Here is a 13099-nt window from a genome sequence, read left to right as displayed (position 1 = left end):
TGATCTGAGATCTGAAAGCTCCAGAAACAGGAAATTGAAAGTCTTCCTGTCCGTCTGTCCAGCGGTGGGACGCAGGACATTTATGCGAGACATGTAGAGTATTTTCTCTTCAGTTGTACTTCACCTGGTAGTGTAGAAGTATTTATCACGGAACATTAAAATGTTTCCTCTATCTGTCTATCTGTTTATATATGTCTGTGTATTATATATATATATATATATATATATATATATATATATATATATATATATATATATATATATATATATAATACAGTTTTATTGAATATATACTATATTTTACTGTATTACTGTATTAAAAATAAATCAATGATTATATATACTGTGTATATATATATATATATATATATATACAGTATATACACACACACACAGTACATGATTCTGTATCAGTCTGTTTACTCCCAGTACTTTGGTATACTTTAATGCTGATACTTTTGTAAAGACAGAGAGATCCGGTGTGTGTGTGTGTGTGTGTGTGTGTGTGTGTGTGTGTGTGTGTGTGTGTGTGATCTCATGTAACTGTTGTTGCTGTTGCTGTTGCTGTTGTTACTGTTGTTGTTGCTGTTGTTGTTGTTGCTGTTGTTACTGTTGTTGTTGCTGTTGTTGTTGTTGCTGTTGTTACTGTTGTTGTTGCTGTTGTTGTTGTTGCTGTTGTTACTGTTGTTGTTGCTGTTGTTGTTGTTGCTGTTGTTACTGTTGTTGTTGCTGTTGTTGTTGCTGTTGTTACTGTTGTTGTTGCTGTTGTTGTTGCTGTTGTTGTTGTTGCTGTTGTTACTGTTGTTGTTGCTGTTGCTGTTGTTGTTGCTGCTGTTGTTGTTGCTGTTGTTGCTGCTGTTGTTGTTGTCCAGCTGCTGTCTGATCCCGGGTCAGCCTGCAGGCGGCGCTGTGACGGAACTGTGACGTCATGTGAAGGTGCCCCCCCCCGCAGAGACAGACGGTCGGTCCTTCTGTAGCTCATCATCAGCTGATCGATCTGCGTCGCAGTCAGGTATAGATTATCGATCGGCGCAGCTGCACACAGAGACACATCCGGGGACGTAGCGCTGCACCTCCCCCTCCTCCTCTCTCCATCCTCCTCCTCCTCCTGCATCCTCTCATCATCCTGCAGACAAACACGGGCAGGTCAGTTTCCGGGTTTCATCTTTTATCTGATCATGTTTCAGATTACTGCTGATTGTAAATCACGACGGACTGTGGTGGTGCGTGTGCGCGTGCGTGTATGTGTCGATTAATAACGGGAGGTGATGATGTAACCGTCGGACTGTGCGCATGTTGATCTTGACGCTGATTGGCCGTCAGGCTCAGATTGACGCTGCTGCTGATGAAACCTGAACATTAATGAACCTGAAAAACGTGTCAGTGTTTACAGAACGTCACGTTAGAGCATTACGTCATGTTTGTCGTCATGTGTATCGTCACCTTAGATCATCACGTCATGTTTGTCGTCATGTTTGTCGTCACCTGTTGGATTGAAAGCGTTCCATCTTGGCGTACAGTCTCTAGTTATTATTACACATCTATGATTTCAAACTCCCATGTTTATCATAAATTATACATATAAAATAATAATTGTGTGTGTGTGTGTGTGTGTGTGTGTGTGTGTGTGTGTAGTACATACATATATGTACGTACCCTAATATTCATTTTCACTGTCTCTTTAAATCTGTCTGTCAGTGATGTCAGTGTCTCCCGCCCTCGCCGACCTCTCCCGACTCTATCAGACGGAGTTCGTGCGAAGTGCCCGGGCGGTCGGCGTCCTCTGGGCCGTCTGCACGCTGTGCTTCGCCATCATCCAAGTGGTCGTCCTGGTGCAGCCGTCCTGGATCGGCACCGCAGACACCCGCCACCAGGGGGCGGGGCCTGTCCCGCCTAGCGGCACCCTGGGGCTGTTTGAGGTGAGACTGTGGCTGTCCAATCACAGCTCAGCAACAGTTACTGTCCAATCACAGCTTAAAAAATATTGTCTCTTTGTGTCCTTGTGCGTTCCCCGTGTTTCTGTGTGTCCCCTCGTGTCCTCAGGTGTGTGTGGAGTCGGACTGGCCCGTCCCAGACTGTCGTGGCGGTCTGTCCACGCTGTCCCCTCTGCCGTCCTTCCAGTCGGTGGCGGTGTTGGTGGGAGTGTCTCTGTGGGCTGTGTGGACCAGCGTCCTCTGTCTCTGTCTCTTCAGGTTCTGCAGTGCCACCACTGTCTACAAGATCTGCGCCTGGCTGCAGCTCACCGCAGGTCAGGACCTGGCTTTACTGGTTCTACTGGTTCTACTGGTTCTACTGGTTCTACTGGTCCTCTGCTGGTCTCAGTATGATTGCACTGGATGTGATGGACTGAGCTGTCTCTGTCTGTCCCTGTGTGTCCCTGTCTGTCCCTCAGGTTTCTGCCTGGCGTTGGCTTGTCTTCTGTTTCCAGACTCGTGGGAGAGTCCAGAGATGAGAGCTCTGTGTGGAGACTCTGTGAGTGCACAAAAATATTTTTATTTTTTACAGTGAATATCAAAATGTTTCTTTAAAAAAATAATCTTTGATCATCACAGAAAATTAAATTAAATGAAAAGTTATTTCTGTATATATTTATTTTAATTGATCTATTTGCCAAATTCATTTATTTGATTTATTACATTTATTTATTTTGTTACATTTATTTATTTATTTATTTTATTTATATATGTTTTCTTTTTATTTATTTATTTTAAAATTTAACCCATGTTTAACCAGGTTAGTAAGAATTTGCAAAAAGTAATTTCAAGACCTGGAAAAGTTTTGGAAAACACAAAAGGTTTTCAAGGACTGTTGAAAAAATTTAAAATCAAACAATAATTTCAATTTTTACACTAACTGGCTAATAAATGGGTAATTTTATTGGAAAAATCACCTAAAAATTTAAAGGAAACATAAAACTGTCCTTTTTGCCATTTTTTAAATAAAATAAAATCGCCTTTTTTTCCTTTAAAAATCGCCAACATTTTAGTAAATGGATGTGACTCTGTGTCCTGACTCTGACTCCTGTATCTGAGTCCTGACTCTGAGTCCTGCGGTGTGTTGTCAGGTGGGCAGCTTCTCTCCAGGTAACTGTTCGGTACACTGGGCCTACATCCTCGCCATCCTGGGCATTCTGGATGCCGCCATCTTGGCCACACTGGCCTTCGTCCTCGCCAACAGACAGGACGCCCTGCTGCCGCCGGACGCCAAGGACGGTGAGCAGGGGGGTTGTTAACGTAGCATTAGCACAGCTTTAATAAGACAGGTCAATAATGACAGTGTGTGTGTGTGTGTGTGTGTGTGTGTGTGTGTGTGTGTGCGTGCAGTGACCACAGGTCTGCTGATGTCAGCGTAGAGTCACCAGGTGAGTCTCGTCTTCTTCTGTGTTTATTATTATTATTGTGTTTTTGGAGGAAATGGAAACATGTTGCTGAGGTTTCTAAAGGGTTAATGATGTCTGACTCTCTTCAGGGTCGGCGGCTCTTCCTCCTGATCTCTCCATCATCATCATCATCTCCATCATCGTCAGCTGCTTTCAGTCAGAGTCCGGCGCCGTGTGAGGCGCGTGTGTGCAGAGAGGTTGGCCATCTTTGACAGCAAGCTACGGCAACACCGCGTGGTCAAACCCCACGGTTACCGTGGCAACAGGAGGCCACAAAGAGATGCAGATGTCACACAGACTCATTTTCATCACGTTTGGTTTGGTATAAACAGAGAAAGTTAAACGTGACAATGGTGACATGAAGGAGTTAAATTCAGTCAGAGCAAATCACATCGTCTCCATGGCAACAGAGTTTAACCCCAAACACTGTTTCACACTCTGATAACGACCGTGTTTATCTGAGGGTTAACTTTCCACGAGACGTCAAACTGCAGTTAACAGCTGAAATCATCAGCCGGCTTTTAATCTCTGTGACGTCAGACTGTGTATTTAACCCTTTGAGACCTGGGCAGGTTGGTTTCGTTTTATTCAAAAAGCAACAAAAGAAGAAATGAGCCACAGGTCATCGGGATATCTGTGAAAAGGACAAACAAAATATATACTAAAAAGAAATTAAGAAAGAAAGTAAAACAAAAATATAAAGCAAGAAGCAATAATAATTATACATTTTATTTAAAGAGTGCTTTTCACAATATTCAAAGATGCTTAACAAAGAAAACAAAAGTCAATTAAAGTCAATAAAACATGCTCGAAAATGATAATAATTCTGTAAAATAATTTCAAATAGATAATTATGAATATAGTTCAATGGACTTTTTTGCTTTGCTTTTGTAAATAGTCTCATATGTCCACTAATCTGCGGTTACCGCCTCTCGTTTACTCCACAGTATAATCACGTCTTCGTCTTTGGTGTTTGTGGTTTCAGTAAAATAAAGTGATGATGAATTATCTCACCGAGCTGACAATGTGAGTCCATCGCCATAAAAGTTTAAACATATAAACATCTCAGCAGCTAACTAATGTTATCTCCAGCAGGTCGCCAACAATTCATCATTTATTCATCCAAACAACTTGTACAGAAATACTGCATGGTAACCATGGTAACCAGAGCCGGTCTCTAATAGAGTGGTGGAGGGTTGACGTATTTTTGTAGGCCAACCGGGAAGTAAGCACGCTAAAACACGATCGAAAAATATTATAAACAGATAAATGTACAAGTCTGAGTGCGACTCTGTGGCGCTGTGAAAGCGTAAGAGTGTGTTTACTGAGTTTCTGTCCGCTGTGAGGACGTCCGACGTCCCTGACAAACACTGTCGTCCCATTTAGCCACTTGTTAGTAACTGCCTTTTTTAAGACGAGTAAAACCTTAAAAGTTCAAAAATCGGGTTTTAGCGGACGTATTTTATGTTGCAGAACAAAACATCTTCAAATATCTTTAGCCTGCGTTAACCACGGACCTTATTTAAGGCATTTTACCGAAAACCCATTCAGGCCTTTATCAGTCAGAGTGGAGCCACAGCGGGGCAGTGAAAGGGGCCATTATTTGGGACCAGGCTTAATTTGAAGTTTAACGATAGAAATATATTTTTTATATCATTATATTTTGGGGGGCATTTTGAGAATATGAGCATGTATGTATTCTAACATGTATTATATATTATAACGTATTATCAGCTCTGTCTGTGGTCATTTTGTGTTTTATTTAGAGCTAATGCTGCATCAGACAGACAGTTTGAAGCATGAAGACAACAGAACAGAGGTACTTTTACTCAAGTACAAACTCCAGGTACTTTATTCAAGTTTTCTTTTGAGGATAAAACTCATTTTTACAGCTCCGAGATGCTCGGAGGCCGTTTTAGAAATTTGTGCTTTAAATCAAATATTGAATCTATAAAATGACGTAACTGTGAAGACATTAAACGTCCTGTTCAGCAGGGACACATGTTGCCATGGTTTCAGTGGACATCATGGGACTTTGTTTATCAGACTTGATCTGATCAGTGAAAATTGTCCCTCATGTGTCTCCGTATGGTTCAGCCTCAAAATCATAAAACCAGGATTTTATTAAGTCGATTATTAAATAAAAATAAAAGTCTGTTGTTTATTGTACAAGACCTCAAAATCCGTTTGTTCATGTTTTTATCCTCATCAATAAACGATCGATTTGATCAGTTTTCTCTCTATCGCTGAAGGATGACATCATTTGTTGACAGCCAATCAGAGGCTGCTGCTCAGCTCATGTGACTGCTATGTTTCCTGGTTGCTGCTGCAGAGAACATGAGGACGACAAACTGCAGAGCAGGTGAGTGACCTGCACAGGTGAGAAAGTGACCTGCACAGGTGAGAAAGTGACCTGCACAGGTGACACAGAGGCAGGTGGACAGGCAGTTTGACAGAGGGACAGAGGTCAGGTTGTGGTGTATACTGACTTTATTTCAGATTGTGAGATAAATAAAGGTTTGTTTGAACCGCAGATGGACGCCGCTGCACACGAGCTGAAGAACATAAACACAACAGAACCAACCAATCACAGAGCTGCTGAGCTGTCGCCACGGTTACCATCACCTGTCTGGAGGGAGGGCGGAGTCAGAGCAATTGTGTTTGTAAAGGTAAAAATTTCAAATTTCACTACAAATCCCAGAATGCACTGCTGTCTGAAACAACCAATCAGAGACCTGCGGGCGAAGATGTCACAGGTGGAACCATGCAGACGTTCAAAAGGATTATTTTTGGAACTACTAAGGATTGTGGGTAGTGTAGTGTTTGAGACCGAGGCCAACTTTTCATTTCTGACAAATTAATCAATAAACCAATAAATGAGTAATTTCAAATTTCAAATTAGAGTTCAAATTAGTAAACTCTGCTCTCTGATTGGTCGTCACAGGCGGTTTCAGGTTTCATCATCCTGAATGATGACTCAGCTATTTCTGTTTTTGAAATAATGAGGTCATGATTCTGTCACGCAGGAAATGACATCATTCATAAATTAAATAAACCTCCTTCAGTTTTCATCTAAAAATAAACAAACAAACAAACAAACAGACAGTCAGAGACGAGATCACCAGAAGCTGCTGGACACCAAAATACACCAAAGACAAGCTAAATACACCTGCTCCTCTCCTCCTCCTCCTCCTTTCCTCTCCTCTCCTTCTTTCCTCTCCTCTACTCCTCCTCCTCCTCCTTCTCCTCTCCTCCTCCTTTTCTTCTTTACTCTCCTCTACTCCTCCTCCTCCTCCTTTCCTCCTTTCCTCTTCCTCTTCCTCCTCCTCTTCCTCCTCCTTCTTCTCTTCCTGCTCCTCCTGCTCCTCCTCCTACTCCCTCATGTACTCCAGGATCTGATCAAGGAGTATTTGGGGGTCATAATTTAGGGCGGCTCTCCTTCGGCGCCTACGACTCCCATGATTCAGTTCCTCCAGGCCGGCAGTTGCCATGGCGTTGATGCGTTTCATTCTCTGTAGCACGGTGGCTGGTGGGTGGAGCTTCTCGTCCTCCTGCTCCTCCTCCTCCAGCCTCTTGACTCGCAGCAGAGGGGGGTCGCTGCTTGGAGGAGGAGCCTCGTCATCCAAGGAGCGGCGGGTTCTCCTGTGGGCGGAGCTGACAGGTTCAGGTGCAGCGGCGGACAGGTCCCACCTCACGTGGCGACCAGAGGAGATCACCGGGGCATTTTCAGGGCCGATGCTGGACAGTAACCTAGCAACCAGGCGTCTGAGGAGGAGGACACGGTGTTGTTAGAAAACGCCAAAAGTATCAAAAGAAAAAAAAAATCCCCAAAACACTTTAAAAACTACCCCAAAATTTTAAAGAGAAGAAAAATCACAAATAAAATTTAAAAAAAAAAAAAAATCAAAAAAATCTTTGAAGAAAAAAAATCCCTTTAAAGATTTAAAGAAAAAATGCCTTTTTTAATCACCAAAAAAAATTAAAAGATAAAGATAATGCAGAAAACTTTTAGGAAAAAAATATTTTTTAATCATCAAAAAACTTAAAAGTGCGAAAAGAAATCACCACAAAGCTTTGATGAAAAAGGCCATTATTTAACTTTAAGAAAAGAAAAAAAAATCAGAAGAACAATCCCCAACAATTTAAAAAGGAAAATAAAGCATTTTTTAAATAAATAAAATTACTATAAAGTCTTAAAGAAATGTTTTTTAGCCTATTTCAAATCACTAAAACTTTTAAAAGAAAAAGAATTGCCAAACATTTTAAAAGAAACGAAAAAGAATCAGCATTTTTAATAGATAACATGCATGTTATATTTTAATATGCACCTGCTGTACCTTACACAATCACTCACAGTGATAGTGAAGCTCCAGCATCGTGTGAATGATGATGATCGATAAAATGATATATTTTATGGAGTCTGGTGGTTTTCAGATAACAGCTTCAGCTGCGCGTCACCGAAAACACCTGAAACAACTGAAACTAATGTTTGGCGGCTCAGAGGTTTCCTGCCCTGTGACAGTGTTTTTTTATTGTATATATATAGACATATATGGATATATATGTCTATATATATATATGTGTAAATATACATGTGTTGATGCGTGCGGCGTCTGTGAGACCTGAGGGCGTCCTGGTCTCGTCCTCGGCTCCGTGCTGCTGAGACTCGTCCAGCCTGCTGGAGTCTCTCCTGTCTCGCTCTCTCCAGCAGAGTCTGAGCCAGCTGAGGCTCCATCCTGTCAATCACACGTCACGTTATCATCAATAACTCTGATCAGCCCCCCCCCCACCACAGGTGTGCTCACCTGTCCAGCAGAGCCTGAGCCAGCTGGGGCTCCAGGAGGCCCCACCAAGCGGCCGGGGGCCTCCCCATGTCCAGCCCCCGTCCTCCCGTCTCATCGTAGTCAGGAGGGGCCGGCCCGTGGAAGTCTGCCGGGGGCCCCCAATCGTCCTCCTCGTTGTCCTCTTCCTCCACCACCTCCACGTCGCCTGGTCCGACCAATCCCGTGCTTTCTGCCTCACTCAGGAGGCGGAGCAAAGCGGCCAGGTAGGCTGTGAAGGTTTAATTGGTCGATTTATTGATCAAGTTTTCTATTTATTCACATAAACGTGCTGATGATTAATTCACAGAACAGACTTTAAAAACCCAACCGAAGAATCACACCACGAAACTACAGACTTCTGACAAAAAAAGGCAATATTTCGAGAACAAGGATGTTTGTTTTTTTCAATAAATATCACAGAATTAAGCAAGTCTTACTTTTTCAAGTGATGCAAAAATGAAATGTGTTGAAGAAAAAAGTCGAAATATCTTGAGAGAAAAGTCTTTGTACTTTTAGAGAAAAGTCGTGATATATTGAGTAAAAATTGTAAAATGCTGAGAAAAAAGTGGTAATGTGTTGAGAGAAAAGTCGTGATATATTGGGCAAAAATTGTATTGTGTTGAAAAAATAAGTTGTAATATCTTAAGAAAAAGTTGTTTAGAGAAAACGTAATGAGTTAAGAGAAAGGGTAATGTTTGTGTTGAGAAAAAAGTCATAATATGTTGAGAAAATAGTCGTGATAGGTTGAGAAAAGTCGTAATACGTTGAAAAAATTGTAATGTGTTGAGAGAAAAGTCTCAACATGCTTACAGAAAAGTCATAGTGTGTTGAAAGAAAGGTCGTTCGACGTTGAGGAAAAAGTCCTAATACATTTAGAGAAAAGTCCTACTATGGTGAGGAAAAAGTTGTCATGTTTAAAGAAAATAGTTGTAAAATATGCTCACAATGATTTGAGAAAAATAGTTGAAAATGATGTTGAGAAAAAGTAGTTATATAATTCGAGAGAAAAGTCATAAAATGCGTTGAGAGAAAAAGCTCCACCTGCTCGCTGCTCCTCCTCTTGCTCCCGCCTCTGGTCTCTTTCCACCAATTGCTGCAGAGCCTGGTCCAGGCCCCGCCTCCTCCAGTTGTCTGATTGGTAGTAGAGATCTTTGGTCCCGCCTTCCACCTCGGCAGCAGGATATGACATCATCTGGTCCTCGTAAGGCAGCAGGTTACGGAGGTCTCTGCGCTGGCGTCTGGCCCCGCCCACTGACACATCCAGGCCACGCCCCCCATCGCGAGCTGCAGACAGAGGCTGAGAGAGGGGTCAGAGGTCAGAGGTCAGGTCATGTTTCTTTAACACTTGGATCCACATCGTCTTTTCTCTGCTGAAACAACAAAAAAAGGTTTTATTTCTTTAAAAGTCACAAGAAAACATAATGAGGAACTTGACGAGAAATGTCCCGTAAACTGCCACCAAAAGAGTAAAAAATGACCAAAAGATAATCTGAAAATTAGCTGGGAAGGAAAAATACACAGAAAACTGTGTAAAGTTCCTTTAATAATGTATTTAAACTAAAAAGATTTTAACAGCTAAAACAAAGCGCATGTATTCACGTTTCACTGCTGATTTATTTATTTCATTTTTTCTGCTCTGAGAGTTTGAGCCGTTTTCATTGGCTGATTCTGAAGGGACGCTGTACGCAGACGGGACGTCATCATAACAGGAAGTTGAACAGGTGAGCAGAGAGGCGCGAGCTGCTGCCGCGGCTGCAGGTATGCGCACGAAGGCCGAGCTGTTTGATTCAGAGGGACGTTATGAAGACACGAGGACACGGAGACTGTCCTCCCCTCCACAGGTGAGCTCAGTCTGGTCGAACCTGCGCGTGAACAGCCGCTCACCCCGTGGACGGAGTGATGTCAGCCTCAGGTAAGAGTCTACCTGCTTACATATGAACACATGAAATACAGAGCAGAGGGCAGATGTCTCTGTACTGATCAGCTGTTTTATTTTATTTTATTTTTTGTAATATTTCTATTTTATACCAAAGTCTGACTGTGAGATTTCAAACTAACGAAGGCTGTTTTTGTTCAGATTTCACGAAATATTTCCAAACTGTTCAAACATAAACTTGTTCCATTACAAGTTTATGTTATTAAAATGAATAACAAATTAAAATATTATAAATTAGAAAAACATTTAATAATTAATGATGAAATGTATTAATTAAAAAATTATTTAAACATATTTTCCCTCAATATTTCATCACCTCGAATATCCTGAAAATATGTGAGGAACAAATCAACAACAGAGCGTGTGTGTGTGTGTGACTGTGTGTGTGTGTGTGTGTGTGTGTGTGTGTGTGTGTGTGTGTGTGTGTGTGTGTGACTGTGTGACTGTGTGTGTGTGTGTGTGTGTCTGTGTGACTGTGTGACTGTGTGTGTGTGTGTGTGTGTGTGTGTGTGTGTGTGTGTGTGTGTGTGTGTGTGTGTGTGTGTGTGTGTGTGTGTGTGTGTGTGTGTGTGTGACTGTGTGACTGTGTGTGTGTGTGTGTGTGTGTGTGTGTGTGTGACTGTGTGTGTGTGTGTGTGTGTGTGTGTGGGTGTGTGACTGTGTGTGTGTGTGTGTGTGTGTGTGTGTGTGTGTGTGTGTGTGTGTGAGTGTGTGACTGTGTGTGTGTGTGTGTGTGTGACTGTGTGACTGTGTGTGTGTGTGTGTGACTGTGTGTGTGTGTGTGTGTGTGTGTGTGTGTGTGTGTGTGTGTGTGTGTGTGTGTGTGTGTGTGTGTGTGTGTGTGTGTGTGTGTGTGTGTGTGTGTGTGACTGTGTGTGTGTGTGTGTGTGTGTGTGTGTGTGTGTGTGTGTGTGTGTGTGTGTGTGTGTGTGTGTGTGTGTGTGTGTGTGTGTGTGTGTGTGTGTGTGTGTGTGTGTGTGTGTGTGTGTGTGTGTGTGTGTGTGTGTGTGTGTGTGTGTGTGTGTGTGTGTGTGTGTGTGTGTGTGTGTGTGTGTGTGTGTGTGTGTGTGTGTGTGTGTGTGTGTGTGTGTGTGTGTGTCGGTGTGTGTGTCGGTGTGTGTGTGTGTGTGTGTGTGTGTGTGTGTGTGTGTGTGTGTGTGTGTGTGTGTGTGTGTGTGTGTGTGTGTGTGTGTCGGTGTGTGTGCGTGTGTGTGTCGGTGTGTGTGTCGGTGTGTGTGTGTCTGACGCTGATTTTAATCGATTGAATGATGGCAATAATGACTCTGCAGTCTCAAATAGCGTAGATGATGATGATGATGATGATGAAGATGATGATCGTGATGGCAGTGACTCAGCAGTTTGAACAGTGACTCAGCAGTTTGATGATGTGTGTTTGGTGTCTGGAGGAGGACTGAAATATCTGAGACTGCTTCAGATTTATGCTCAGGAGGAGGCTCATCTCTGAGGAGGAGGAGGAGCAGGACGGCCAGCAGGAGGGGGAAGAGGAGGAGAAGCAGGAGGAGCAGGAGCAGCAGGAGGAGGAGGAGCAGGAGGAAGAGGAGGGGCAGGAGGAAGAGGAGGGGCAGGAGGAAGAGGATGAGCAGGTGGAGGAGGAGGTATTGAGTCCTCTGAGGAGCATCGCTCTGCTTCAGTCTTTATTTTTGGAGGATCAAAAATGTTTTTAATCTTCATCCAACAAAAGAGCCCTCACCCCTGAACGCCGTCTGAGAGAACTGAACCACAGATCTGTTAAAGTTCAGGAACCGAAACACGGAGAGTTTCTCCTGCAGCCGCTCGTCGGTGTTCAACAGGTTTTTTTCTTTTTAAAAAGCTCAAACATTAACTCTTTGATGCCTGAGAAAAATGGTTAAATTTATTTCAAAAACACGGAAAGAAGGTAATAAGCAACTTTACAACAAATGGCCCCAAAATTGGGAAGAAATTTGTAAAAGGGTAAAATCACCCAAAACTTGGAAACAAATAAGTAGAAAACAACTGCAACAGCAAAAAGAGGAAATGAACTCAAGCAAGCACGAAAAAAATAATTTTTTTCTGGACATTTTTGTTTTTGATCATATCTAATTAACCCCAGCTAATTTTCAGACCATATTGGTGTCACCTTTTACTCGCTGTTTTTTTGCAGTCTGCAGGACATTTCCTGATTTTTTTCCCTGCATAAGATGGAGGCATTAATGGGTTAATCACACACTTCCACCTCATGATGCATAAAAACTGTTGAGTCCTTCGTGTCCCTTCGTGTCCTCACTGTGTCCGCTGCTGACTGTGGTCTCTGCAAGGATCCATAACCATGGTTAAACATGCACAGAGTGATATACGCCCTGTTGCTGTGGGTTACCGTCTCCTGTCGCTATGGTGACAGAAACAAAATGTTCCTGCAGTCACACACACACACACACACACACACACACACACACACACACAGTCTGCATCTCTCTGCACTGATTCACCTGATCAATTTATAATAACTCATACGTCACACACACACACACACACACACACACACACACACACACACACAGTAACACACATACAGGCAGTGATGTATCGGCGTTGACAGACAGCTGAAGATAAACAGCAGTGACATCATTCTACATTAGTATCAGGTTACTGTGACGACGATAAATGAGTACATATATCTGATCGTCCTTTCAGAGTGTGTGGCTGTGTGTGGCTGTGTGTGTGTGTGTGTGTGTGGTCCTTACCTGAGCGGTGTGGATCAGAGCAGCGGTGAGCAGCAGGAAGCTGAGAGACGCCATCGTGCTCCTGACTGAACACACACACACACTGAGTCATCTGATAACACACACACACACACACACACACAGGGAGGGGAGGGGAGGAGGGGGGAGGAGTGAGGAAAACACATCATATGGGGGGGGGGAGGGGGGCATTGAGGAGGTGAAGGGGAGGAGAAAGAGAGAGGGAGGAGGAGCCCAGGGA

The 13099-nt window shown here is 43.0% G+C and overlaps 2 protein-coding genes across 2 annotated transcripts; one reads left to right on the top strand and one right to left on the bottom strand.

Moving 5' to 3' along the window:
- The first annotated feature begins 799 nt into the window (after positions 1–799).
- lhfpl4b (LHFPL tetraspan subfamily member 4b) lies at positions 800–5551 on the top strand. The gene is made up of 7 exons (XM_042482087.2): positions 800–1146; positions 1699–1919; positions 2044–2248; positions 2393–2472; positions 3065–3212; positions 3324–3361; positions 3469–5551. Exons 2-6 carry the CDS (start codon positions 1701–1703, stop codon positions 3350–3352), a joined length of 681 nt encoding a protein of 226 aa, XP_042338021.1. The 5' UTR covers positions 800–1146; positions 1699–1700; the 3' UTR covers positions 3353–3361; positions 3469–5551.
- A 300-nt stretch (positions 5552–5851) lies between these two features.
- On the bottom strand, positions 5852–13018 carry pcsk1nl (proprotein convertase subtilisin/kexin type 1 inhibitor, like). The gene is made up of 5 exons (XM_088081521.1): positions 12862–13018; positions 9244–9499; positions 8185–8431; positions 8002–8115; positions 5852–7144 (listed from the first exon to the last, which is right to left on the bottom strand). Exons 1-5 carry the CDS (start codon positions 12913–12915, stop codon positions 6751–6753), a joined length of 1065 nt encoding a protein of 354 aa, XP_087937647.1. The 5' UTR covers positions 12916–13018; the 3' UTR covers positions 5852–6750.
- Positions 13019–13099: the final 81 nt, after the last annotated feature.

Source organism: Plectropomus leopardus, chromosome 9 (assembly GCF_026936395.1).
Source record: "Plectropomus leopardus strain MGB_pleo_1.0 chromosome 9, ASM2693639v1, whole genome shotgun sequence".
Classification (NCBI taxonomy): Eukaryota; Metazoa; Chordata; class Actinopteri; order Perciformes; family Serranidae; genus Plectropomus; species Plectropomus leopardus.
This window is presented reverse-complemented; position numbering and strand designations above follow the sequence as displayed.